The sequence below is a fragment of the Podarcis filfolensis genome, assembly GCF_964270895.1.
Source record: "Podarcis filfolensis genome assembly, chromosome: 7".
NCBI lineage: Eukaryota > Metazoa > Chordata > Lepidosauria > Squamata > Lacertidae > Podarcis > Podarcis filfolensis.
In genome coordinates, this window is record NC_139603.1 from 84,076,706 (window position 1) to 84,104,599 (window position 27,894).

At 41.7% G+C, this 27,894-nt stretch overlaps 3 protein-coding genes across 4 annotated transcripts; all 3 read left to right on the forward strand.

Annotated features, from left to right (window-relative positions):
• Positions 1-1,899: 1,899 nt before the first annotated feature.
• Positions 1,900-27,876, forward strand: LOC310766224 (mas-related G-protein coupled receptor member H-like). Of its 2 annotated transcripts, XM_083622308.1 has the most exons (4): positions 1,900-1,923; positions 9,695-9,753; positions 13,662-14,183; positions 26,347-27,876. In XM_083622308.1, the coding sequence occupies exon 4, from the start codon at positions 26,423-26,425 to the stop codon at positions 27,236-27,238; it is 816 nt and encodes a 271-aa protein (XP_083478434.1). In that variant the 5' UTR covers positions 1,900-1,923; positions 9,695-9,753; positions 13,662-14,183; positions 26,347-26,422; the 3' UTR covers positions 27,239-27,876. The 2 variants fall into 2 exon arrangements, with proteins under 2 accessions (XP_083478434.1, XP_083478435.1); XM_083622309.1 differs by lacking the exons at positions 1,900-1,923; positions 9,695-9,753; positions 13,662-14,183 and adding an exon at positions 24,106-24,124.
• On the forward strand, positions 3,439-8,141 carry LOC310766166 (mas-related G-protein coupled receptor member H-like). Its single transcript, XM_083622197.1, is given in 3 exon segments — positions 3,439-4,239; positions 5,136-5,434; positions 5,437-8,141. Coding segments are annotated over 3 exon segments (1,164 nt in total). The 5' UTR covers positions 3,439-4,177; the 3' UTR covers positions 6,240-8,141.
• LOC310766226 (mas-related G-protein coupled receptor member H-like) lies at positions 16,493-18,182 on the forward strand. The gene has a single exon (XM_083622310.1). It carries the CDS (start codon positions 16,730-16,732, stop codon positions 17,543-17,545), a length of 816 nt encoding a protein of 271 aa, XP_083478436.1. The 5' UTR covers positions 16,493-16,729; the 3' UTR covers positions 17,546-18,182.
• Positions 27,877-27,894: the final 18 nt, after the last annotated feature.

Consider the following 27,894-nt stretch of genomic DNA (forward strand, 5'->3'; position numbering starts at 1 on the left):
CAGATCCCTCCATTGCCTCACTGACAATATGAATGCCCAGAAGGGGTAAGAAGCAACAAAGGGGATCTGGTCCTCATCAACAGAGAGGAACTGAGTGATGAAGTGGAAGCACTGGGAAACTTAGAAGTAAGACAACAGGAGGTTGGATGCAGGGGAGCTGTGCAGAAGCACGCTGGCAAGCATGTTCCAAACAAGCTGCCAGCTAGCTCTGTAGCAGCTCCTTTTATTAGCAGAAGTCAACAATTGGAAACAGTAGTGAAACCACCCTGAACATGATGTATTTCCATCTAAGTACATTTCCAGCAAGGGAAGCGGGTGGCGCTGTGGGTTAAACCACAGAGCCTAGGACTTGCCGATCAGAAGGTCAGCGGTTCGAATCCCTGTGACGGGGTGAGCTCCCGTTGCTCGGTCCCTGCTCCTGCCAACCTAGCAGTTCAAAAGCACGTCAAAAGTGCAAGTAGATAAGTAGATACCGCTCCGGCGGGAAGGTAAACAGTGTTTCCGTGTGCTGCTCTGGTTCACCAGAAGCGACTTAATCATGCTGGCCACATGACCTGGAAGCTGTACGCCGGCTCCCTCGGCCAATAAAGCGAGATGAGCGCCGCAACCTCAGAGTCGGCCATGACTGGACCTAATGGTCAGGGGTCCCTTTACCTTTATCTTTATGTTCCCTGATACTTGATTATGTCTGCATCCCCGGTAATGATCCAGCCAAGCGTTATGTCTAGTAAACAAATCTGTGATCTGTGAGAGGATAAACGGTCAGGGGAAAAACCCTGTTTTCTAGCCAAGAAGGCAAAAGGTCAGGGAAAGCAGATGCAACGCTCCTTGACATACTGTTGCATGTCTGGTGCGAGGTTTGCCTTCGCAAAGCGGAGCATTACCTCCACAATAACGTGTTTGGTTTAATGATACAAAAGCATGGGAAAGCTGAGTGTAGTTGGCATGCACTCAGAAAGGAAGGTGGAAAGTATCATTACAGATAAGCTGAGGTGTAAGAAGGGATTGTATACAAAATGGAAGAAAAAGAAAATCAGAAAGGAAGAGTATACTGTACACGTGTAGCCAACAGCTGCAGGGAGAAGGTCAGGTAGGTCAAAGCTCAGAATGAGCTCAGGCTTTCAAGAGATATTTAAAATAATGTAAAGTGTTTCTTTGGCTAATGCTAAACTGCATGTATTTTCATACCAAAGCGAAAATCACAAACCCTGCATTGAACTTCCATGTCTGTGAGATTCTGTATACACCATACACTGAAATTACATTATCCGCCCCCGCAAGAACCCCAAGAAGTATAGGCCGTATTCTCTGAGTTGCAGATCTCAGCATCCTAACAATCTACAGTCCCCAGAATTATGAGGCTTTCTAAATCTGACAAAAGTTTTTGTGTGACCCTGTTAACTAGTTTGAGCATGGTAAAATAAGGGCAAGGCGAAACTCTCAGTAATAAATAAAGATATTTCTCCCAATTACATCACAGAGCTATTATTATTACTATTTATGATTTATTAAATTTGTATGCTACCCTTCATCCAAAGATCTCAGGATAGTTCACAAAATAAAAATGCATACCAGAGCCAAAGCAAAACAAACCAATCAGCCACCTCCCCTGGTTCTTCCTTCTCTGTAACTTTCTGACCCACATTTCTCAGTAATGTCTTTCTAGAACTTGAATGTCCTCCTAAACTTGATAACCGACGAGCAAAATTCTTCTTGCCATATGATGTTTGCAAACTGAACACAAATTAAGAGGAAGGGGTGGAGCACTAAACAGTTTGCAGGGAACTTTGATGACAAGTCAGTTCTTTTCTTTTCTTTGTAGTTGCATTTATTTCTGCACATCTTCCAGCACAGGATATTATACCTCTTGCTGCTGCCTCCAACGTATATGTCTAAAGATTGCTGATCAGCAGTTTCTCCCAGGTATGTGAATGTCTCAAGCTGATGTAGCTCGTTCGCAAAAGCTGGAGGGCAACCATATCTGAGTGGCAGGGGGGTATGTGTTTTTCAGCCAGCTTGAATCCCCAGAGTCTTCTGTTAGAAGTATAACAGGTCAAAGGCTGGGGTGATCCTTTTAGGCTGTGTTTATGGAAGACAATCTTACTCGGCTACAAGTGATCACCAAAGATTCTTTTAGACCTGGTCTACCAGGGCAAAGAGCTGGAGCATATGGGATCCTAGGCTGAGAGGGCACCACTGCTACTTTTAACCTTTACTAAACGAGAAATGCCTCCTGATTCTTTAGTTTATGCTGATATAATTTTATTCTTGTAATACATGTGTACAGCTGTGTGCATGTATCTTTCAATAACGGTAAAACTTGCTTAGATGAAAACCACATATCACTTGCAAGTGAATAAGCTCCAAGGACAGGTGACAGGGAAGTTTTATTCTGTATCAAAATCTGATGCCTAATTAAAGTCTCCTAAAATTATATATTTCATAAAATATATGTACTGCTTGAGAGTAAAAAAAAACAAAACAAAGCCTCAAATTATTTTGTAATAAATGAAATAAAAATGTTCTCTAAGTTTCCTAAATTCCATTGAAACCCATTGAAATTAATGGATCTAAATTAATAATGGCCATTGATTTCAGTAGGCTTAGTCTGGGTGAACATTAGCTGAATACAACCCAAACACTTGAATGGCCCTAAATATGCCTAAAGACTTCGGAAGGACTTCTTGTTGCCCTAACAAGGAGGAAAAAGGGGTGTGATGATATATCAAGAAAAAGTGAAAAGGGGTGCAAAGAGAGAGGGAGAAAGAGAGAGACAACTGCTTAGGTTTGGCTGTGGAAGTTTCATAAGAAGCATTATGAATATTTTGATGCATGAGATTCCAGGCATCATAAATGGAAACCATTCTCCTTGCTCTCTTTCTCTATGGAAGCACTACTCTGAAGAGTAATCTCTTTGATTTCATTTAGACCCACAAAATCGTTTCAGAACTTCAGCTGTTATGATGGTTCTAGAGACTTATCTGGTTATCCAGATTTAAACAATAGTTTTGTCACTGGATATCAAAATAATACCACAAATGAGCTAATTTCCCCCCAAAGTTAACAAAATATATAATCACCAGATAAAAATGTAATAAATAAAGTTGAGAGGATAAATTTTCTCCCTCCTAAATGTGACAGAGTAGATTTCTCCATAGGTAAAGGTAAAGGGACCCCTAACCATTAGGTCCAGACATGGCCAACTCTGGGGTTGCGGCGCTCATCTCGCTTTATTGACTGAGGGAGCAGGCGTACAGCTTCAGGGTCATGTGGCCAGCATGACTAAGCGGCTTTTGGCGAACCAGAGCAGCGTACGGAAACGCCGTTTACCTTCCCGCCGGAGCAGTACCTATTTATCTACTTGCACTTTGATGTGCTTTCGAACTGCTAGTTTGGCAGGAGCAGGGACCAAGCAACGGGAGCTCACCCGTCGCAGGGACCAAGCAACGGGAGCTCACCCCGTTGCAGGGATTCAAACCGCCGACCTTCTGATCGGCAAGTCCTAGGCTCTGTGTTTTAACCCACAGCACCACCCACGTCCCTAGATTTCTCCCTAGACAGCAACAGCTTGGCTAGAGAGTTAACTACTCTGAGGCCATGAACCAAAGGAGCTCACCCACAAATCCAAGGACTGAGCTATACACTGTTTCAGATTTATAGGAGCCTGCACTGCTTTGAAGCTTTCGTAATTCTAGTCCTTTGCAGACCCTTCAAATAGACTTTAATAAGGCTGTTGTCATTTTAATCCCAATTCTTTGTGTCTTGTGTGGGTGCAGTCACAATTTGAGAGGCTGCTGTTGGGCTCAGCTTCTCCTTCTGGGTATTCCAGAGGCATCTAGCTGGCCACTGTGAGAACATGATGCTGCACTAGATGGGCCACTTGTGTGATCCAGCTGGGCTTTTCTGGTGTCCCTCTCTGCATCCAGTGTAGTTTCCAACTCCCTCTCCAAACTTCAGAATTGGGTCCAGGGTGGGGCAGGTCATCTTCAGGTTGAACCAGCATGGTCTGCCCTGATTCAGGAACCCCTGGATCAATGTCATGGGGTGGATGGTTGTGCACAGCTCTAGTGAACATCTGCCAATCTCTTCTACTTTTTAATAAAGTCATAACTTTGATTTACAGCACTTGAAATCATTCTCATAGTTTATAGTAGTTATTTTATTTAGGTATCCCACCATGGAAGGAAATTCTATAAATCTTTTTAACATCACAAAGCAACAGGATTTGACGGACATCTGGTAAGTATATACAATAATAATAAAAATAATAAGGCAGAGAATGCGGCCTCTGTCAGGTTACCAAAAAGAGGATGTGACCTTCAGAATTCCACCCTCCAGATTTATTTTATAGTTTTTTGTTTATTTCTCACATTTATCTCACACCTTTTTCTCTAAAGAGAATGGGCAACACAAGAGCAGGGCCTTCTCTGCAGTGGCTCCCCATCTGTGCAATGCTCCCCCCAGGAAAGTTTGCCTGGCAATTTACATCCTATGCCCTTTTAAAATGTGTTTTTTTGGGGGGGCTATTGGGTTGTTGTTTTTATTTTTATTATGTATTTTGTGGTTTTATATCTTGATTTTATTCTGTGAACCGCCCTGAGACCCCTGGATATAGGGTGGTATATATATTCAATAAATTATTATTATTATTATTATTATTATTATTATTATTATTATGATGATGATGATGATGAGCTCATGGTGCCATGCATGATTTTCCCAGTCCTCCTTTAATCTTAGGGTGGATTAACGGTCAATCTCTTTGCACATGGAACTCTCGGAATTGTAGCGCTGTGGTGGGAAGTGGGAATAAGGAACGCCTAAGCACTTTCAGTGCCTTTAACAAATTGCAACTCCCAGGATTCTTTGGGCGGCCATCAATGTTTATCACAACAATGTAAAGGCATGTTATGGGTATGGCCACCATTGACTTGGGAGTTTTTGAAAGAAATGTTGGGAATCAGATAAGAGACTCACTCAGTGGAAGTTGCTCCCAGTCCCAGTTGCACCCAAATCAATATGACTTTGACAAATGAGGGGTCAGGGTTTTAGGTAGTGTGGCTTGTGTACCCGTTATGTAGATCATTTGATTGACTGCAGAATAATGATTACTCGTGTTCTCTTTCTTTTTGCAGGTATTGGCATGAAAGGATTACCGAAGTTAAAATTTATGTAGAGGGTATTGTCAAGCAAGCAGATGGTCAAGCAATAACAGAAGCTTATAGTGGTTCTGGAGACATACCTGATCATCTTAACTCAAATGAGAGTATCATATTTAGAAATTTAAATAATAGCACAACTGCTGCCTCCAGCATTGTTTTTGCCGAGTTTGTAGCATCGAATGATCTGGTCTTCTCCAAATTAGCAAAGTATTTAATCAACAGCTTGATTGCCATTATTTGCATTTTGGGGCTTTTGGGTAATGGGTACCGTATGTCATCTGGCTTCTTGGCTTCAAAATTAAGAGGAATCTTTTCACCACCTATGTTCTGAACCTTTCCATTGCTGACTTTGCTGTCCTTTTATCTCTAATCAGTGCTGCTGCATTTGCTTCTGCCCTTCGTGTGACGAGTGAATCTCGCATTCTCAACAGTGTTTTTCTATTATTTTTTGAACTCTTTTGCTTCACATATTCTACCAGTCAGTATCTACTGGCAGCTATCAGCGTTGACAGGTGTGTAGTTGTCCTCTTCCCACTTTGGCATCGATTCGACCGGGGACCAAACTCATCTGCCATCATATGTGCTATAATATGGATCTTCTCCTTCCTGCTTTCTGCAATCCATTTCGCTCTCCGCATGACTGGCAGATTTGGGGAATCACTTTTACACTACCAGCTGCTTGTAAATGCTCTGCTTTGTATGCCTCTGATGTTCATCTCTTCTCTGATCCTGTTCACCAAAGTCTGCTGTAAAGCACAACAATGCCAGCAAGGAAAATTAATAACGGCTATCTTGCTTGCCCTCCTGTTCTTTCTCATCTTTGCTTTCCCACTGAATGCAGTTTATGTAATCTATTGCTATCATTTCCCCCACCTTCACAGTCTCATGCTAATCGGCTTTGGGTGTTCTTCTGTAAACAGCAGCATCAACCCAATCATTTATTTTTTAGTTGGAAGGAGAGGACGGAAGAGTCCTTCTAGGGTATCAATGAAAGCTGCAATCTCAAGGGTGTTTAAGGATGTGGGAGACTGTACAGAAGACAAGAAATTCAGAACAGAGAGTAAAGTTATGATTTGACCGCCTATGAGTGGTGCCTTTGCAGGGTTCCTACTGTGTGAAATCTTAGATTTCCTGATGGATTTTTATAGGCAGGCCTCACTTCTATCCCTGGGGATGGTAAGAAAAAATAGCTTCTCCGTGTGAACCAGCATAGCCATCTTCCTTGCACTCCTATTCTCTGTACCTTTGCTTCTCCAGTGCATGAAGAATATATAATCAATTAATATTATTCCCACTTTCCCAATCTAATGCTCATTGGTTTCAAGGGTTTCTCTATAAACAGCAGTATCAACAGTCATGGAGGGGATGCCAGCTTACAGGGGGCGTTTACAGACATCTCTGGTGGGATTGTGGGAAAATAGAAAAGTTCTGGCTCTCTGTGATTAAAGAGATTAATTGCACTCTCCTCACTTAAGGTTCCCAGAAACAGCTATTCAGAGACATACTCAACGAATGCGAAAACCTTCCCAAAAAGACTTCTAAAAAGAATTCACTAGTTTTGTCAAAATTAATTTGACTCCTCCCAAAATTAGGTCTAAGAGTCATTAACCTATTATTCAATTCCACATCTGGAAAAACCATGTTGAAGGAAAAGAGATTATGACTTAACATCAGAAATAACTTTCTGACACTAAGAGCTGTACAACAGTGGAACAGACTCCCTCAGGAGATTATGGACTCCCCTTCATTGGAGGCTTTTAAGCAGAGGTTGGAAGGTCATCTGTCATGCATGCTTTAGTTGAGATTCCTGCTCGACTAGATGACCTTTGGGGTCCCTTCCAACTTTACAGTTCTATGAGTCTATGAACCCAGGGATATATAGAAGGTCTCCATTTCTAGGTCCAATAGCAATGTCTGTGTGGCTCGGTACACACCATACACTGAAACCACATTGAAAGCACATTATGCCCCTCCAAGTATTCTGGGAACTTAATTTACCACTCACAGAGCTACATTTTCTAGTGCCCTTAATAAACTAAAGTCCCCAGAATTATCGGGGGTGGGAGAGGATTATGTGTTTTCAATCTGCTTTGTGTGATTGCCCAATTTACTGCAAGTGAGTGATAGAGATCTGGTGTGTTTCTTGTTTTTGTATATGTGTATGTGGATGCCTGCTACTGGAATGCAGCTTCCAAAAGCTTTCCACCACAATAGATATTGAGATAGTGTGTGCCACATTTAGCGGGTATCAAGGGAGAATGAGCAGAGTTGTTTTTTGAAGCAAGAGAACTGAGGTTTTTAGAGATGGAAGGGAAAAGGTAATTTCCAAGAACATACCGAGAAACAAGGAATGAGTGAGTGAGGATGGGGGACCTTACAGTTAAGCATGAGACATTTCTGCTGGTTGGTGGCAATGCATGGAAACCCTGTGAATAGAATTGAGGGGGTCAGGGATCCATATATGTGAATGATGGGATAAGTGACTGACAGCTGGAGTACCAAGGAATAACAGAATGAATAGACTGGCATACCAAGGAAATTCATAAAGCAGAAGATCACCATATACCCTGTAGGCAATGAGCAGAGAGACTGTAAACGGAATTGTAACTGGAAAAGAATGGAATGTTTTTTGCCTTACTGTGCAAGGAAAAGGAATATGACTGACTAAATATCAAGATCAAAGGACAGAGAAGAATCCAAAACAAAGACAGAGCCCATCCTCCTTTCCTCTAGTACCCACTGATGTTGCTGCCTTAGGACATCACCTTGAAAACTCAGGAAAGAAGGGACCTCCATCCAACTTACTGGCTTGCATTGAGTTTTTTTTTTCCTTTATGTTGCTTTATTACAGTTTATGTAATATTGTATGTATATCTTTAGGTTTCTTGTGTATCTCTGACCCCATTGACCAGCCTGAGCATGGCAACATGAAAACAAAGAATAACTGTAATCAATAAATAGATTTCTCCTAGTTACATTGCAGAGTAGTTGTCTGGCTCATCCTCTGAGACTTGATGACTCATGATTCTCAATAATGCCTTTGTCAAGAATCACACCCTAAATTAGCTATCTTGAGTACCAATGAACAAAATCCTTCCTCTCACACAATGTTGGAGAACTGTTTAACACAGATGAAGAGGAATGGATGCAGCCCTAAACTTCTTGCAGGTGTCTTCTTGCTGTCTCCTCCACATACTGTATGTCTAAAAATGGCTGATCAGCAGTTTCTCACAGGGATGTGAATGTCTCAAGCTGATGTAGTTCAATTGCAAAAGAAAGTGGGGGACCACAGCTGAGTGGCAGAGGGGTACATGGGTAGTTCTGCTGGAAGGATTCTGGGTCACCAGCTTGGGAAGGTTCTTCATGACATCTTGGGAGCCACTACAAGCCAGAGAAGGAAATGCTGCAGTAGAAATTCTAATGGTCTGCCTCGCTAAGACTCTACAGCTAATCAACAGTTGGTTTGTCTGTTAAAAATATGTAAGGAATTAGAAACAGATCAAGATGTGTTATGCCAAGTAAGATTTTCTGTTCCCTTACTTCAGCACTGTCTCCTCAGAGTGACAGAGGCACTCCTGAGGATCTTCCAGGATCTCGTGGAGAGGAAATCTTCCACACACACCCCTTTATCCTTTTAACTGGAGATGTCACAACTTAATTAAGCCCTACTGCCTGTGACACATGCATTGTAATCCATGAGCTATAGTCTCTTCCCATAGGCACATGCCATTAAAGCTGCATGCATGCACACTGACTTTTTTTTTTTTAAGAGAGAGGGAGAGAAGAAAATATAGAACTCAACTCTTCCTGGTAGAAACAAAAATCTGACAAAAGCTACACATTCGTTTCATTTTAACCATCATTATTATCTCTCTCCCTTCCCTCTCTTTCTCTCCAACCACAAAATGTCTATGACAACAGTGTCTCTCACTACAGGTAAGCAAACTGTGAAAAAGATTCTATAAATTGAAAGTGGAGACAACATGCACTTTTCTCCGTTTGTTTTGTAACATAAGGAAATATTCAATAAATAAAAAGTAATAAAGAGAGAGACTTTCATAAGGTTGTTGCCATTTTAATCCCAAAACTTTGTGTCTTGTCTCTTACTAAGGGCTGTGGGTGCAATCACAATCTTGGAGAGTACTGTTGAGCTCAGCTTCTGCTTCTGGGCATTTCAGAGTTATCTAGGTGGCCACAGGATGTTAGACGAGATGGGCTACTAGCCTGATCTAGTAGGGCTTTTCTGATCTTCCTCTCTGCATCCAGAGTGGTGATGGGTGGATGTGGTGCCCTGTCCAACCCCAACCCCCAATACTTCAGTACTGGGTGTAGGATGAGTGATGGACCTCCATTAGATGCAGGGTGGGCCAGTGGGCCACCCTCATTTGTGACCCCTGGATCAATGTCATAGAGCAGATAGATTGGGCTGTGCACAACTCTAGTGAATGTCTTTTTCAGTCTTTTCCACTTTGACAACAAAGTAACAGCATTTAAAATTATTTTGGTAATATATAGCAGTTATTTTATTTTAGATATCCCAACATGGAAGGAAATCCATTGCCTCCTCATAATGTGATGTGGTGGGCAGCTGGTAAGTAGATTAATAATAATAATAATAATAATAATAATAATAATAATAATAAGGCAGAGCATGCAGCTGCTATCAGGTTTCTAAACAGAGAGTATGTCCCCCAGACCTGGATTTATTTACTTATCATTTATTTGTTTCTTTTCCAAAGAGCTCAAGGTGGTGTACATGGTTTTCCCCCTCCTCATTTGAACTTCACAACAACCCTGTTTGACAGGTTCATCTGAGAAGCAAAGGTTGGCCCAAGGTTACCCTGTGAGCTTCAGGTCAAGTGTGGATTTGTCAGTCAAGAATGTCCAGAGTGAGGAATTAACTCTTTATTGTCAAAAGTACACTTACAATTTATCAACATGCCCCTCAGTCCTACGTCTCTTAGCTAATTCTGGGTGTACACCTGACGAGGCAGTTTCTGCAACGAAGGAGCCCCACCCTCTCTTCTTATGCATCTCCCGCACCCAAGCTGTGCACAGGCAGGAAAAGATTCCATGCAACCTGTTTTTGTTCCTCCCTCATGTCCTGGGAGACAGTGGAGCAGGAGAGGTGGGGGGAAGTAGGAGGAGATGTGGAAGGCCTTGACTCTACACCAGCCTCACCTATCTCTCACTCCTTCTGCACCGTTTTTCACTTTCCAAACCTTCAGCTTCTCCTGTCTCTGACTCTCGTCTCCTGGCTGTTACAGGGACCCCCAGATCATTGATCCCTTCTTCCGTGTCAGTCGCTAACCTCCGTTCTCCCAGCGCCCATTAACCAGTATCTACTGTGTAACCTCTGAGGAAGCCAGGAAAGCACCTTCTTGGTGCTTTCTTGGTAACTTATTTACCTGAAACAAAAAATGGGTGCTGAGGACCAACTATTGGCCCAGTTGATGACAAGCCAAAAACACTTTCCAAAGAAACTGAAGCACTTCCCTATTACAGCAGTTCTTGGTATCCCCTTATTGCATTCTAAGAAGAGGACAGCAGTTGCCTTGAATAATACACTGATATGAAATCTGCTGATATAAGATAAGGGAAGTAACACAAGAAGCAAAACCAACGTTTTCTTTTTTGCAATGTGGCAAGAGCATAAATACACATCAACAGCTTCCATATTGTGCCAGCCTAGGGAATGCATTTCTTTATTGCTCAGTTTTATTTCATTACTACATTCTTATATTTCAGAGTTTGTATGTCTTTATCATACAGAGTGTGTGTTCCTGGCATTGGACAATCGGGACAGATTAGGGCTTCTGCTGTTTTACCGCCCGCCTCGCTGCCCAGCAGTCTCCCTGCTTGAGCTGACAGAGCTGGTTTCAGAGGTGGCATTGAGGATTTCCAGACTGCTGGTTCTGGGAGACTTCAACATCCAAGCCAAGGCAGCTGGCTCTGGGGCAGCTCAGAACTTCGTGGCCTCCATGACAATCATGAGGCTGTCCCAACATGTCAGTGGTGCAACGCAGATGGCAGGCCACACTCTGGACCTGTTTTCTTTACTGGGAAGGAAGAGGGTGACTTGTTTGCAAAGCATTTTGGAGATAAAATTGCTTGCCTCTACCAAGACTTTGACTCTGCTGTTATAGCAGATGAATTTCATGTGGCGTCCAGAGCATAGTCTAGTCCTCTTGTGTTGAATGAGTTTCAGTTGGTAAGGCTCAAGTATGTGGACAAGGTTTCGGATTGGTCAGCGTGACCACTTGTACTCTAGACCCCTGCCCCTCTTGGCTGATAAAAACCAGCAGGAAGGGAACAGCTGGCTGGGCAAGGGAGGTGATCAATGCCTCTTTACGTGAGGGAGTGGTCCCTGCCTGTTTGAAGGAGGCAGTAGTAAAATCACTCCTTAAGAAACCTTCCCCGGAGTTGGAAAACCTAACTAACTACAGGGAACCAGAAGGAGGTTCTGGTTGTAGGTTGGTTGGTTGGAAGGAGGTTGGTAGTGGCGCCCACCTTGTGGAACACCCTCCCTTCAGATGTGATGGAAATAAGCAGCTATCCTATCTTTAAAAGACATCTGAAGGCAGCCCTGTTCAGGGAAGTTTTTAATATTTAATGCTGTACTGTTTTTAACACTTGATTGGGAGCCACCGAAAATGGCTGGGAAAACTCAGCCAGATGGGCAGGGTATAAATAATAAATTATTATTATTATTATTATTATATATAACTACCAGCCAGTTGCTAATCTCGCTTTTCTGAGCAACGTTCTGGAATGAGTGGTCACAGACCAGATCCAGGCACTTTGGGAAGAAACTGATTTTCTGGATCCATTTCAATTGGGGTTTAGGCCCGGTTTTGGCACAGAAACTACTCTGGTTGCCCTGTTTGATGACCCCCGTTGAGAGAGAGAGACAAGGGGGAAATGTCCCTGTTAATTCTTATTGACCTCTCAGTGGCTTTTGATACCATTGACCATGTAATCTTTCTGAAGTCACTGTCCGAACTACGAGTGGGTAGTACCTCTTTGCGGTGGTTCCAGTCCTACTTGGATGGTCATTCCCAGAGGGTGTTGCTTGGGAAATGCTTTTCAGACCCGTACAATGTGGGGTTCCATGAGGCTCAAGCCTATCCCCCACATTGTTTAACGTCTACATGAAACCACTGTGGGGATATCTGGAGGTTTGGAGTCTACCTATTCCAAACTTGTTAATTCCAACAGACCTCTGATTGGAATTGTGTGGTAAGTATATCAAACCTATGGCTGCTGATTGTCAAACGCCAGCAGAATTTCAAGTGAGAGGAAATTAGAATGGGCTGCCACCATCACAAAAAATAAGCATCGTTATCCAATTTAAAGATCTAGACAGATATTTCAGATTGTAGTATCTGCTATTTGTGGGTGAGGGGATAAACCATATTGTTGATTCTGTGCTCTGATATGCACGCCCAAAAGGCATGCAGATACAAAAAAATAATGCCCTTCACAGCAAAATGAAGAGATTTGATTACAGCAACTATTTGAGCAGAAATGAGCATAGTAATTGGTGAGATATTTCCTGTGGTTGAAAGCTGATAATGAAGCATGTGCAACAAATGTCATATCAAGGAAAGTTGTTGAAAAACACAAACTCTTGCAGAAACTAAATATAGTAATAGCCACCCAGAGTGGCTGGGGAAACCCAGCCAGATGGGCGGGGTATAAATAATAAATTAATTTTATATTATTATTATTATTATTATTATTATTATTATTATTATATTATTATTATTATTATTATTATTATTATTATTATTATTATTATTTTCAGTAAAGGAGGGGTCAGGAAACTTGTCAGGAAAATGTTTCACCTGTGGAAATACCTTTGCCTAAGGAAAAATCAACATCAGGACACGATCCTCTCAAATGGTCGCCATTGCCATTCTAAGAGAATGGGGGAGGTGTTCATGGTGTGTTCCAGTACCTCTTTTTCTAGAAAAATAGCACTGGGTATCGGGGACCCCCTGCTCACCCTCCTGTTCATGGAGATGCAGGTCAATTCTGTGTCCAGGGCAACTGTCTACCAGCCCTATGTGGCTGAGCCCCTACCTGCCCACAGACTGACTTGCCAGAGTGGTGCATGCTTTGGTTATCTCCCACTTGGACTATTGCAATGCCCTCTATGTGGGGCTACCTTTGAAGATGACTCAGAAACTACAACCAATCCAGAATGAAGCAAATAGACTGGTGACTCGGAGTGACCTCCAGAACCATATAACACCAGTCCTAAAGGATTGACATTGGCTCCCAGTATATTTCCAAGCACAATTCAAAGTGTTATCTAATCAAATTAGCCACTAAAACAATCTACCTACCAATTCCATGGGTTTGAATTCTGTGTCTGCTTTTTTTTTCCTTCTCTAACGCCTACTTCCTATGAAGTGTGTTATCCAGATCTAGTTCAAAATCTTCTGGTGCTTCAGTTTCCTCTTTTGATTTCTGCTTCCTTTTGTTGCTGACTAGCTCATCAGTGGCTGTTCCGGCTATAACTCTAGCTTGGGTTTCTTGGGGGACCAGTACATTTTACATCCCATGATGGGTGATTGTGAGGTAAGCACTCTTAAACAAAAGCTCCCTTTTAATTGCTTCCCCATTTGCTTTTACATGATGCTGATTTAGGTGCCTGTTTGCTGATACTGTGGCAATTTCTCTCTGCATGCTTTCATGAGTTAGGCTTGAGATTGAATTTAAGATGTATAGCAGCTTGTAAAAGAGAAAACAGATAGGCTGGCTGTTCATTTCAGCTATTTCCACTACCAAACATTGTAAAAACAAACAACCTTGTCATAACCATTAACCAAATGAGGTTAAGGGGGTAAGCATGCAAAGCTAATGTGTAATAGAAATATATATTTCTAGATACATAGAATCAAAGAGTTTTAGAGTTGGAAAGGTCCCTGAGGGTAATCTGTTCTCCTCTCTCTCTCCTCTCAGTCTTCAGGTGCCCAGAACTGGACACAGGACTCCATGTTTGATCAGACCAAGGTAAAATATTGCGGTTCTATTACTTCCCTTGTTTGGGACACTATAGTTCTGTAGTCTAGAATAGCTTTTTTTGCTGCTACATCACACGGTTGACTCGTGAAGCTTTTGGTCTACTACAGGCTTCCTCAACATCAACCCTCCAGATGTTTTGAGACTACAGTTCCCATAATCCCTGACCACTGGTCCTGTTAGCTAGGGATCATGGGAGTTGTATGCCAAAAACATCTGGAGGGCTGAGGTTGAGGAAACCTGGTCTACTAAGAGCCCTAGATCCTTTTCACATGTACTACTGGCAAGTCAGGTATTCTCCATCATATATTTATGCAGTTGGTTGTTTCTGCCTGACATTGGTACCTATTCCAATTCATTTGTTGGTTCTCCAATCTGTGAAGATCATCTTAAATGCATCATACATACACCATGCTGTTATACAATGTTCAGCAATGTTATTTGTTGAAAAATGATATTTGATTTGTGAAATTGCAAAGTATTTTTTATTAATTAAACTACATTGTTTTTTCATTATCCTCCCTCCCCTTCACCTCTTTGCTCATTTGGTCAGTTGTTATTAACATCTATTCTCTTAAACCTAAAGTACTCTCTGTAACTGGGTTGTAATTGTGATTTTATTTAGATATCAGAAAATTGTTCTATCCCTTACATTGGCGTGGGGTAAGTGCATTTTTAAAATAATTTCATCTTCAGTATAAGCACTGTATCCATTCACTTCACTGTAAACCTGAGAATGTAGGTGTGACAAAGCATAAGTGATTAATACGGAACAATATCTTATAGAGCTTTCACAACAATAGACAGAGATTTCCATTTTGGATTCTCTCAGTTTCTCATGTTTCCAGTTCTTCACATTTCTGCATGTATTTTAAAAATATTTTAATGTAACTTAGAAGAAAGTTACATTCGTTAAAATAAATATATTTTGTGTGCAGTTTTGAATAATGAGTACACTTTTGCAAGCAATTTCCCATAATACATGCATTTTTGTAGGAATTTCTTGGCTGGAGAACTGCATCACAAAATGCAGATAAGTGTGAATTTCAAAGAAAAAATGTGCTGTTGTTTTGTTCAGGAAGTTCAAATTAGATAGTTTCTAATTAAAATGCAAAGAAATTCAAATCTATCCCCCATCTCCAGTTCTGTGATTAGCAGAACCATCATAGCAACAATCTCAACTTAATCCAACAATCCCGTGTTAAAGAAAAAGGTTTAGCCCTTTGTCACAACAAGTGGAGGGGAATAAATACCACTAATAGACTCGCTCCCCTTCCCTTTATTTAAAATTTCCTGTATTAAAGAAAATGTTTGGGGCCGTTGTTACTAAAAACGGAGGGGAAGACCACAGGGAAGTACTTTCCCTTTTCTGAGAATCATTTCCTAACTCATAATCATAGATTCAATTCCAATTTGAGAGTTGGAAGGGTCCCAAGGGTCATCTAATCCAACCCCCGGCAATGCAGGAATCTCAGGTAAAGCATCCATGACAGATGGCCAACCTCTGCCTAAAAGCCTCCAATGAAGGGGAGTCCATAATCTCATGAGGGAGTCTGTTCCACTGCCGAACCGCTCTAATTTTCAGAAAGTTTTTTTGAATGTTTAGTCAGAATCTCCTTGAACATGAAGCCATTGGTTTGAGTCCTACTCTCTTCCATGTCACAGCCCTTAAGATATTTAAAGATGGCTATCATATCACCTCTCAGTCTCCTCTTTTCCAGGCTAAACATACCTTCAACTACTCCTCATAAGGCTTGGTTTCCTGGCCCTTGATCATCTTGGTTGCCCTCCTCTGCACATGTTCCAGCCTGTCAAAATCCTTCTTAAATTGGGGTGCCCAGAATTGGACAAAATACAGTGGTACCTCAGGTTACATACGCTTCAGGTTACAGACTCCGCTAACCCAGACATAGTGCTTCAGATTAAGAACTTTGCTTCAGGATGAGAACAGAAATTGTGCTCTGGTGGCGCGGCAGCAGTAGGAGGCCCCATTAGCTAAAGTGGTGCTTCAGGTTAAGAACAGTTTCAGGTTAAGAACGGACCTCCAGAATGAATTAAGTACTTAACCCGAGGTACCACTGTATTCCAGGTGTGGTCCGACCAAGACAGAATAGAGTGGTCCTATTACTTCCCTCAATCTGGCCACTATACTTCTGTTGATGCAGCCTAGAATAGTGTTAGCTATTTCCTAACTTGCTATTGAACCTCAACATTTCACCTACTTTGTGTCAATATTTACTCAATAGTTGTAAAAATGGAAAACCTACCAAACAGTTTACTCTGAAGATTCCAGGAAAATGTGTACTGCCATAGCTACACAGGTATTGATCTAGATAAGAAGAAAGTGGTATTATCTCTTTGCTGCTTAGATTGATCACTGATTGGGACATGCTGACTTTAGAGTTACTGAAGGTGAACCTAGACATCATATCAGGTACTGAGATCTTTTTATCTCTTCCAGGAAAACATATATTGAGGAAATAGGTGATAAAGATATAACCCAAAGCATTGCTGACAGCATAATCATCATCATTTGTATGTTTGGCTTCCTGGGGAATGGAATGGTCATCCGGCTTCTGGGCTTCCACATTAAGAGGAATCCTTTCACCACCTACATCCTGAACCTCTCCATCGCTGACTTTGGTGTCCTTGCAGTTCTCCTGACTATTATTTTGCCTGTTGTAACTTTCTATGAGAAATCCCATGTTGCTGTTTTGATTAGAAGAGTATTATTTGAACTATTTTTCTTCGCATATTCTGTGGGCCAGTTTCTACTGACCGCAATCAGCATCGACAGGTCTGTGGCTGTCCTCTTCCCACTTTGGCATCGATGCCACCGACCGGCACGTTTATCCACCATTATCTGTGCCCTGATATGGGCCCTCTCTTTCCTGCTCTCAGGCATTCACCTTGCTCTCCTACTGACTCAGAGCTTTCCAAACTCTAACCTAGTGTACCAGCTTATTGTAAATGCCCTCATTTGCACTCCTCTGATGGTCACCTCCACTCTGATACTGGCCCTCAAAGTCTGCTGCAAATCAGAGCAGAAGCAACGTGGCAAGCTGCTCACCACCATTTTGCTTGCACTTCTTTTCTTCCTCATCTTTGCTTTCCCACTAAATGCCATTTACACTGCCATCTATTTTAATGAGAAGAATATGATTCTAATGGAAGTTGGTTTTGTGTGTGCCTCTCTGAATAGTAGTGTCAACCCGCTGATCTATTTCCTAGTTGGGAGGAGACAGAAAAAGGGCCAGTCCAGGGTCTCCATGAAAGCTGCACTCCAGAGGATTTTCAAGGATGCGGAAGAATCAGCATCCAAAACTGAAAACTCGGTTATGATAGCAACTTAATGCCTTAAGGCAGGACTGGCCAAATCTTTATTATCATAAGCACAATAATGTACAGAGGGTAGTCTTTGGTGTGAAAGACTTCTTTTAATGCCTTTCTATCTCATGTCCAACATAGGAAATTTAAACTAGGAGTTTTGTATTGTAACATTTGCTGTGGATAGAGTAAGACTGTGGAGATGGGCCTTGGACAGAAGGTCAGCTTGAGCGTAGTCTTCTTCACCCCTATATTTTTTGAAGGGTTGGGCTAAAGCTTCTCTCCCCACCACTTCCCTATGTCATAATGTTGACTGGCATTTCAGCCTTTCAGAAGTACACAAGTAGACTGGACAAAGCACGCAACTCCAAGCTAGACAGCAGTGGGACATGACCACAGTCCCTTGCTCACGCTAACTGCAGTGGCTGTGAACCGCCTTGATATCTAAAGGTATAGGGTGGTATACTAATTTAATGCAGCATGAAATAATTATAATAATTACATGTATCTTATATTGTTCTTTTTCGTTTCTCTGTTGTTCTTTTTCATTTCTCCATTGCTCACTTGCATTTCATTTATGTATTCTTTTCATTCTTATACCACAGAGTTTTATCTTAATCATTTCTCAGCTGCAATTTAAATAAATCTTTCAATTTTATTGTACTTTGCATCTGACTCCAGTCCTTACCGAACAGCACACAACAACTCACTATTGAAGGTCCACTATTGAAAGTCCATCACATTTTTGCTGCATGGGTATACTCATGTATAGGCAACTTGTTAGCAGCTTCCATCCATTTAGGAGAGTTTCTGAGAAGCAGTAGTCAGCAACTGAAGCTACACTTTGAGAAGAAACACAGACACCATAACACTCAGTCAAGTGAATTATTTCTTGACTGGACATAAACACTTCATGGTAGCACTATTTACAAACATTATAGCAATAGCTGTAATGGCATACTTAAGTTTCAGGCCTTCTTTCTTTTAAGCAATGATGGAGGCAGACACAGTCTATCGGCAGTCATGAAGCAGCAGTTTGGTCAGTCGTCTAGTTCTCCTTTTATTTCCACCTGAAGCTGTGTATGCTCAGAGTGCCTCTCCCACTTATATATGACTGTTCTGGAATCTTCTCCCTGTTTGTGGATGAATGACTCCCTAACACTCACTGGAGCAAGCTGTTTTCAGGTAACCCCGCATATTGCTAACAGCCTATATGGTAAGATTTGTTAGATCTTACAGTGCAGTGGACCTCTGGCTGAACCAGGAGCAGAGCCACGTTGAGCTATGTTGCTGTAGCCTAAAGTCCACCTATTCCAAATTTGCTAATTCCAACAGGCCTTGGATTAGAATGATGCTGTAAGTATATCAACCCCAGGGCTGCTGAGTGTTAACCACTATCTCCAAAAGTCTATGGAAAAATCTGTTTTTAGCTTATATCCAAGTAACATCAGCAGCAGAATTTCAAGTGGCTGGGCCACCATCATCACACAAAAAACCACAAGTGCCATTATCCAGATAAAGGACTCAGCCAGAGATTTCAGATTGTAATACAGTGGTAACTTAGTTTACAAACACCTCGGGTTACAAACACTTAAGGTTACAGACTCCACTAACCTGGAAATAGTACCTCAGGTTAAGAACTTTACCTCAGGATGAGAACAGAAATCATGCAGCAGCAGGACAGTGGCAGCAGTAGGCCCCATTAGCTAAAGTGGTACCTCAGGTAAGAACGGTTTCAGGTTAAGAACGGACCTCCAGAACGAATTAAATTCGTAACTAGAAGTACCACTGTATCTACTATTTGTGAGGGGGATAAACCATATTGTTGATTCTGCACTCCGATACACATCCCAAAACACATGCAGTTACAAGACAAATGCTCTGGACAACACAATGCTAGTTTTTTAAGAGATTTGGTCATGGCAACTATGCACAGAAATCAGCAGATTAACTGGTGAGATACTTCCTGTGGGTGAAAGCTGATAATGAAGCATATGTAACAAACTTCATATCAAGGAAACTTCTTGAAAAACACATGCTCTTGCAGAAACTGAATCTTCAGTAAAAAGGAGACGGCAGCTTCCTCAAGGGAAAATCTGTCAGCAAAATGAGGAAGAACCTTTGCACAAGAAAAATCAACAACATCACACCATCTTTAAGACTTGATATATAAAACTCAAAATATTGCTTAGATTTTTTGCATGAAAGGACTACCCCAACATTTTCTTCGAATGTTCAATTCAGATGAAATTCGATGGAATTCCTACACCTGGACTTGCCACTATGAACACTCCCCTACATGCCTCTGAACATATATCATATGTAACAAGTGGCTAATCAATCAAACCAGTTAGCCAGAGTCATATTGGGGGCCAAGGGGATTAGAGATTATAGACCACCTCCTATCCCATGGGTTACTTATCCATGAGGAAGGAAAGGGTTATAGCCAGATGGGGAGGTGGTATGGCCCCAGGCACACAATTATGAAGGAGGCAGTGCTAAAACCACTCCTTAAGAAACCTTCCCTGAATTTGGAAAACCTAACTAACTACCAGCCAGTTGCTAATCTCCCTTTTCTGAGCAATGTTCTAGAATGAGTGGTCACAGACCAGATCCAGGCACTTTTGGAAGAAACTGATTTTCTGGATCCATTTCAATTGGGGTTTAGGCCCGGTTTTGGCACAGAACCTACTTTGGTTGCCCTGTTTGATGACCTCTGTTGAGACAGAGACAAGGGAAGCATGTCCCTGTTAATTCTTCTCAACCTCTCAGTGGCTTTTGATACCATTGACCATGTTATCTTTCTGAAGTGACTGTCCGAATTAGGAGTGGGTGGTACCTCTTTGCGGTGGTTCCAGTCCTACTTGGATGGTCGTTCCCAGAGGGTGTTGCTTGGGAAATGCTTTTCAGACCCGTACAATGTGGGGTTCCATGAGGCTCAAGCCTATCCCCCACATTATTTAACATCTACATGAAACCACTGTGGGGATATCTGGAGGTTTGGAGTCTAACTATTCCAAACTTGTTAATTCCAACAGACCTCTGATTGGAATTGTGCTGTAAGTATATCAAACCTATGGCTGCTGAGTGGCAAACACCAGCAGAATTTCAAGTGAGAGGAAATTAGAAAGCTGGGCTGCCACCATCACAAAAAATAAGCATCATTATCCAATTTAAAGATCTAGACAGATATTTCAGATTGTAGTATCTGCTATTTGTGGGTGAGGGGATAATGACCGCTCCCCGCATAAAACGGGGGGCGACCTTTTTGTGGACGCACGCAGCCCCCGGATCTGGAGCGGCTCCATCAGCATAGGCTTGGCTTCGCCTTCCCTCAGGTGGGAAACCTGGAGGTCTCCGCCTACCTCAGTCAGTTGTCCAAGCCCACCTGGGGGAAGCGTTGCCAAGGAGACCAGGCCAGGTAGGGGAGGGATTACCTGCCCACACAATAGAGGGAGGATCTTACCTGGGAATCCTCACTTGGCTCCAGAGCTTCTCCCACCCTACCCACCCTCAGTTAATGCCTTATTTTGCAGGTTAACTTTTCTTCACAGGTTTTGCAGGTTAACTTTTCTAACAGATATGCGGGCGGTATCAGGCCTTGGGCGGAATCCTTTTGTCCATCTTCCTCTTTGCAGCGGCGATACCAGGGTTCCCCGTTAAAGGGGTTTCTGAAGGGAGGCTTTGACCGTACGCCGAAAGGCCGTCATTGCTCTCCCCTGCGGTGGCGGCGTAACAGGGGCAGCTATCTATGCTTGAACATATGTTCTCCAGAGCCGGCTCATCCCCCACACAAACACTGGATAACCCTGAAGCTCCCTAGGTCCCCGACTGGGGACTGGGGAGGGAGAACGCCCAATGCCTGAGCCAAGGTCTACCCACATTTGAAATTTAATAAAGTTGTGGCCAATTTAATCCCATAGCACGTTGTCTTGAGTCGTTATTCCACATGACGGGGGGAACCGCTCGGGATCTGGGGACTCCGCCTGTCCACGCAAACCATATTGTTGATTCTGTGCTCTGCATGCAGATACAAAAAAATGCCCTTCACAGCAAAATGAAGAGATTTGATCACAGCAACTATGTGAGCAGAAATGAGCATAGTAATTGGTGAGATATTTCCTGCGGTTGAAAGCTGATAATGAAGCATGTGCGACAAATGTCATATCAAGGAAAGTTGTTGAAAAACACAAACTCTTGCAGAAACTAAATATAGTAATAGCCACCCAGAGTGGCTGAGAAAACCCAGCCAGATAGGCGGGGTATAAATAATAAATTATTATTAAACTATTATTATTATTATTATTATTATTATTATTATTATTATTATCAGTAAAGGAGGGGTCAGGAAACTTGTCAGGAAAATGTTTCACCTGGAAACTTGTCAGGAAAATGTTTCACCTGTGGAAATACCTTTGCCTAAGGAAAAACCAACATCAGGACACGATCCTCTCATATGGTCGCCATTGCCATTCTAAGAGAATGACGGAGGTGTTCATTGTGTGTTCCAGCACCTCTTTTTCTAGAAAAATAGTACTTGGTATGGGGGACCCCCTGCTCACCCTCCTGTTCATGGAGACGCAGGTCAATTCTGTCTTGCCAGAGTGGTGTATGCTTTGGATATCTCCCACTTGGACTACTGCAATGCGCTCTACGTGGGGCTACCTTTGAAGGTGACTCAGAAACTACAACCCATCCAGAATGAAGCAAATAGATTAGCCACTGGGAGTGACCGCCAGAACCATATAACACCAGTCCTAAAGGATCGACATCAGCTCCAAGTACAGTGGTACCTCGGGTTAAGAACTTAATTCATTCTGGAGGTCTGTTCTTAACCTGAAACTATTCTTAACCTGAAGCACCACTTTAGCTAATGGGGCCTCCTGCTGCCGTTGCACCGCCGCTGCACGATTTCTGTTCTCATCCTGAAGCAAAGTTCTTAGCCCGAGGTAATATTTCTGGGTTAGTGGAATACCTAAAGCATATGTAACCTGAAGCGTATGTAACCCAAGGTACCACTGTATATTTCTGAGCATAATTCAAAGTTTTGGTGCTGACCTTTAAAGCCCGAAGTGGCCTCTGACCTGTATACCTGAAGGAGCGTCTCCATCCCCATAGCTCAGCCCAGACACTGAAATCCAGCTCTCAGGGCCTTCTGACGGTTCCCTCACTGCGAGAAGCCAAGTTACAGGGAACCAGGCAGAGGGCCTTCTCAATAGTGGGGCCCATCCTGTGGAATGCCCCCTTCCATCAGATGTCAAGGAGATAGAGAACTACACAACATTTAGAAGACATCAGAATACAGCTGTGTATATGGAAGTTTTTAATGTTTGATTGTGTTTTAAATATTTTGTTGGGAGCCAACAAATTATTATTATTGTAAGTAGTAATAGTAGTAAACTGACCAATATCTACCCTTGGTTTAGGAGGGGTCCCTGTTGTGCAATTTCTAGTGTAGCTTAATGTCAGTATAACCATACTACTCAGAAGTAAGACCTACTAAATTTCATGGGCATGTCTCCCAGATAGGACTGGGGCCTGAATTTGTTAGTCTGAAAGGTGCCACACAGAATGTTTAACTAGGTCCCCATTAAAGTTTCTGCCCTCTGGAAAAATATCATCCCTCACCCCAACTTATTTACTTGTACATTTTGTTTCCAGAAAGTGCGGCAGAATATCAAATGGAGTAGCGCATAAGATACCAGGGTTACAATTACCACTCATCGATGGAAGGTGGTATATAAATTGAATAAACAACAACAACAACAACAACAACAACAATAAACAATTCATCTGTTTCAAATGCTCATTCATGCTGTTTACTATGCACCATCTTGTACATCCCTCAAATTCATTTGTGAATAAAAATATAGGCTTACACAATTTGAATTATCTAATTAAATTAGCCACTAAAACAATCTACCTACCAATTCCATTGGTTTGAGTACTGTGTCTGCTCTTTTCTTCCTTTTCTAACGCCTACTTCCTATGTAGTTTGTTATCTAGAACTATTTCAAAATCTTCTGGTGCTTCAGTTGCCTCTGTTGATTTCTGCTTCCTTTTGTTGCTCACTATCTCATCAGTGGCTGTTCCAGCTATAACTCTAGCTTGGGTTTCTTGGGGGACCAGTACATTTTACATCCCATGATGGGTGATTGTGAGGTAAGCACTCTTAAACAAAAGCTCCCTTTTAATTGCTTCCCCATTTGCTTTTACATGATGCTGATTTAGGTGCCTGTTTGCTGATACTGTGGCAATTTCTCTCTGCATGCTTTCATGAGTTAGGCTTGAGATTGAATTTAAGATGTATAGCAGCTTGTAAAAGAGAAAACAGATAGGCTGGCTGTTCATTTCAGCTATTTCCACTACCAAACATTGTAAAAAGAAACAAACAAACAACCTTGTCCTAACCATTAACCAAATGATGTTAAGGGGGTAAGCGTGCAAAGCTAATGTGTAATAGAAATATATATTTCTAGATACATAGAATCAAAGAGTTTTAGAGTTGGAAAGGTCCCTGAGGGTAATCTGTTCTCCTCTCTCTCTCCTCTCAGTCTTCAGGTGCCCAGAACTGGACACAGGACTCCATGTTTGATCTGACCAAGGTAAGATATTGAGGTTCTGTTACTTCCCTTGTTTGGGACACTATAGTTCTGTAGTCTAGAATAGCTTTTTTTGCTGCTACATCACACGGTTGACTCGTGAAGCTTTTGGTCTACTACAGGCTTCCTCAACATCAACCCTCCAGATGTTTTGAGACTACAGTTCCCATAATCCCTGAGCACTGGTCCTATTAGCTAGGGATCATGGGAGTTGTATGCCAATAACATCTGGAGGGCTGAGGTTGAGGAAACCTGGTCTACTAAGACCCCTAGATCCTTTTCACATGTATTACTGGCAAGTCAGGTATTCTCCATCATATATTTATGCAGTTGGTTGTTTCTGCCTGACATTGGTACCTATTCCAATTCATTTGTTGGTTCTCCAATCTGTGAAGTTCATCTTAAAGGCATCATACATACACCATGCTGTTATAAAATGTTCAGCAATGTTATTTGTTGAAAAATGATATTTGATTTGTGAAATTGCAAAGTATTTTTTTAATTAAACTACATTGTTTTTGCATTATCCTCCCTCCCCTTGACCTCTTTGCTCATTTGGTCAGTTGTTATTAACATCTATTCTCTTAAACCCTAAGTACCCTTGTAACTGGGTTGTATTTGTGATTTTACTTAGACATCAGAAAATTTTTCTTTCCCTAACCTTCGCGTGGGGTAAGTGCATTTTTAAAATAATTTCATCTTCAGTATAAGCACTGTATCCATTCACTTCACTGTAAACCTGAGAATGTAGGTGTGACAAAGCATAAGTGATTAATACGGAACAATATCTTATAGAGCTTTCACAACAATAGCCAGAGATTTCCATTTTGGATTCTCTTAGTTTCTCATGTTTCCAGTTCTTCACATTTCTGCATGTATTTTTAAAATATTTTAATGTAACTTAGAAGAAAGTTACATTTGTTAAAATAAATATATTTTGTGTGCAGTTTTGAATAATGAGTACACTTTTGCAAGCAATTTCCCATAATACATGCATTTTTGTAGGAATTTCTTGGCTGGAGAACTGCATCACAAAATGCAGATAAGTGTGAATTTCAAAGAAAAAATGTGCTGTTGTTTTGCATATTGGTTCAGGAAGTTCAAATTAGATAGCTTCAAATTAAAATGCAAAGAAATTCAAATCTATCCGCCATCTCCAGTTCTGTGATTAGCAACAATCTCAGCTTAATCCAACAATCCCGTGTTAAAGAAAAAGGTTTAGCCCTTTGTCACAACAAGTGGAGGGTAATAAATACCACTGATAGACTCACTCCCCTTCCCTTTATTTAAAATTTCCTGGATTAAATAAAATGTTTGGGGCCGTTGTTACTAAAAATGGAGGGGAAGACCACAGGGAAGTACTTCCCCTTTTCTGAAAATCATTTCCTAACTCATAATCATAGATTCATAGAATTTTAGAGTTGGAAGAACCCCAAGGGTCATCTAGTCCAACCCCCAGCAATGTGGTGACCTCAGCTAAAGCATCCATGACAGATGGCCATCCAACCTCTGCCTAAAAGCCTCCAATGAAGGGGAGTCCATAATCTCCTGAGGGAGTCTGTTGACAGCTCTGTCAGAAAGTTTTTTTTAATGTTTAGTCAGAATCTCCTTCAATTTGAAGCCATTGGTTTGAGTCCTACTCTCTTCCATGTCACAGCCCTCAAGATATTTGAAGATGGCTATCATATCTCCTCTCAGTCTCCTCTTTTCCAGGCTAAACATACCATCAACTTCTCTTCATAAGGCTTGATTTCCCGATCCCTGATCATCTTGGTTGCCCGCCTCTGCACATGTTCCAGCCTGTCAAAATCCTTCATAAATTGGGGTGCCCAAAATTGGACACAGTATTCCAGGTGTGGTCCGACCAAGACAGAATAGAGTGGTACTATTACTTCCCTCAATCTGGACACTATACTTCCATTGATGCAGCCTAGAATAGTGTTAGCTATTTCCTAATTTGCTATTGAACCTCAACATTTCACCTACTTTGTGTCAATATTTACTCAATAGTTGTAAAAATGGAAAAGCTACCAAACAGTTTACTCTGAAGATTCCAGGAAAATGTGTACTGCCATAGCTACACAGGTATTGATCTAGACAAAAAGAAAGTGGTATTATCTCTTTGCTGCTTAGATTGATCACTGATTGGGTCATGCTGACTTTAGAGTTAATGAAGGTGAACCTAGACATCATATCAGGTACTGTAATCCTTTTATCTCTTTCAGGGAATCATATTTTGAGGAAATACGTGATAGAAATGTAATCCAAAGCATTGCCAACAGCATAATTATCATCATCTGCATGTTTGGCTTCCTGGGGAATGGAATGGTCATCCGGCTTCTGGGCTTCCACATTAAGAGGAATCCTTTCACCACCTACATCCTGAACCTCTCCATGGCTGACTTTGGTGTCCTTGCAGTTCTCCTGACTATTATTTTGCCTGTTGTAACTTTCTATGAGAAATCCCATGTTGCTGATTTGATTAGAAAAGTATTATTTGAACTATTTTTCTTCACGTATTCTGTGGGCCAGTTTCTACTGACAGCCATCAGCATCGACAGGTCTGTGGCTGTCCTCTTCCCACTTTGGCATCGATGCCACCGACCGGCACGTTTATCCACCATTATTTGTGCCCTGATATGGGCCCTCTCTTTCCTGCTCTCAGGCATTCACCTTGCTCTCCTACTGACTCAGAGCTTTCCAAACTCTAACCTAGTGTACCAGCTTATTGTAAATGCCCTCATTTGCACTCCTCTGATGGTCACCTCCACTCTGATACTGGCCCTCAAAGTCTGTTGCAAATCAGAGCAGAAGCAACGCGGGAAGCTGCTCACCACCATTTTGCTTGCGCTTCTTTTCTTCCTCATCTTTGCTTTCCCACTAAATGCCATTTACACTGCCATCTATTTTAATGAGAAGAATATGATTCTAATGGAAGTTGGTTTTGTATGTGCCTCTCTGAATAGTAGTGTCAACCCGCTGATCTATTTCCTAGTTGGGAGAAGACAGAAAAAGGGCCAGTCCAGGGTCTCCATGAAAGCTGCACTCCAGAGGATTTTCAAGGATGCGGAAGAATCAGCATCCAAAACTGAAAACTTGGTTATGATAGCAACTTAATGCCTTAAGGCAGGACTGGCCAAATCTTTATTATCATAAGCACAATAATGTACAGAGGGTAGTCTTTGGTGTGAAAGACTTCTTTTAATGCCTTTCTATCTCATGTCCAACATAGGAAATTTAAACTCGGAGTTTTGTATTGTAACATTTGATTTGGATAGAGCAAGACTGTGGCGATGGCCCTTGGACAGAAGGTCTGCTTGAATGTAGCCTTCTTCATCCCTATATTTTTCGAAGGGTTGGGCTAAAGCTTCTCTCCCCACCACTTCCCTATGCCATAATGTTGACTGGCATTTCAGCCTTTCAGAAAGTACACAAGTAGACTGGACAAAGCACGCAACTCCAAGCTAGACAGCAGTGGGACATGACCACAGTCCCTTGCTCACGCTAACTGCAGTGGCTGTGAACCGCCTTGATATCTAAAGGTATAGGGTGGTATACTAATTTAATGCAGCATGAAATAATTATAATAATTACATGTATCTTATATTGTTCTTTTTCGTTTCTCTGTTGTTCTTTTTCATTTCTCCATTGCTCACTTGCATTTCATTTATGTATTCTTTTCATTCTTATACCACAGAGTTTTATCTTAATCATTTCTCAGCTGCAATTTAAATAAATCTTTCAATTTTATTGTACTTCGCATCTGACTCCAG

Excerpts from the sequence above, each read along its gene's own strand:
- LOC310766224 (XM_083622308.1), top strand. The coding sequence starts at position 26,423 with ATGTTTGGCTTCCTGGGGAATGGAATGGTCATCCGGCTTCTGGGCTTC.
- LOC310766226 (XM_083622310.1), top strand. The coding sequence starts at position 16,730 with ATGTTTGGCTTCCTGGGGAATGGAATGGTCATCCGGCTTCTGGGCTTC.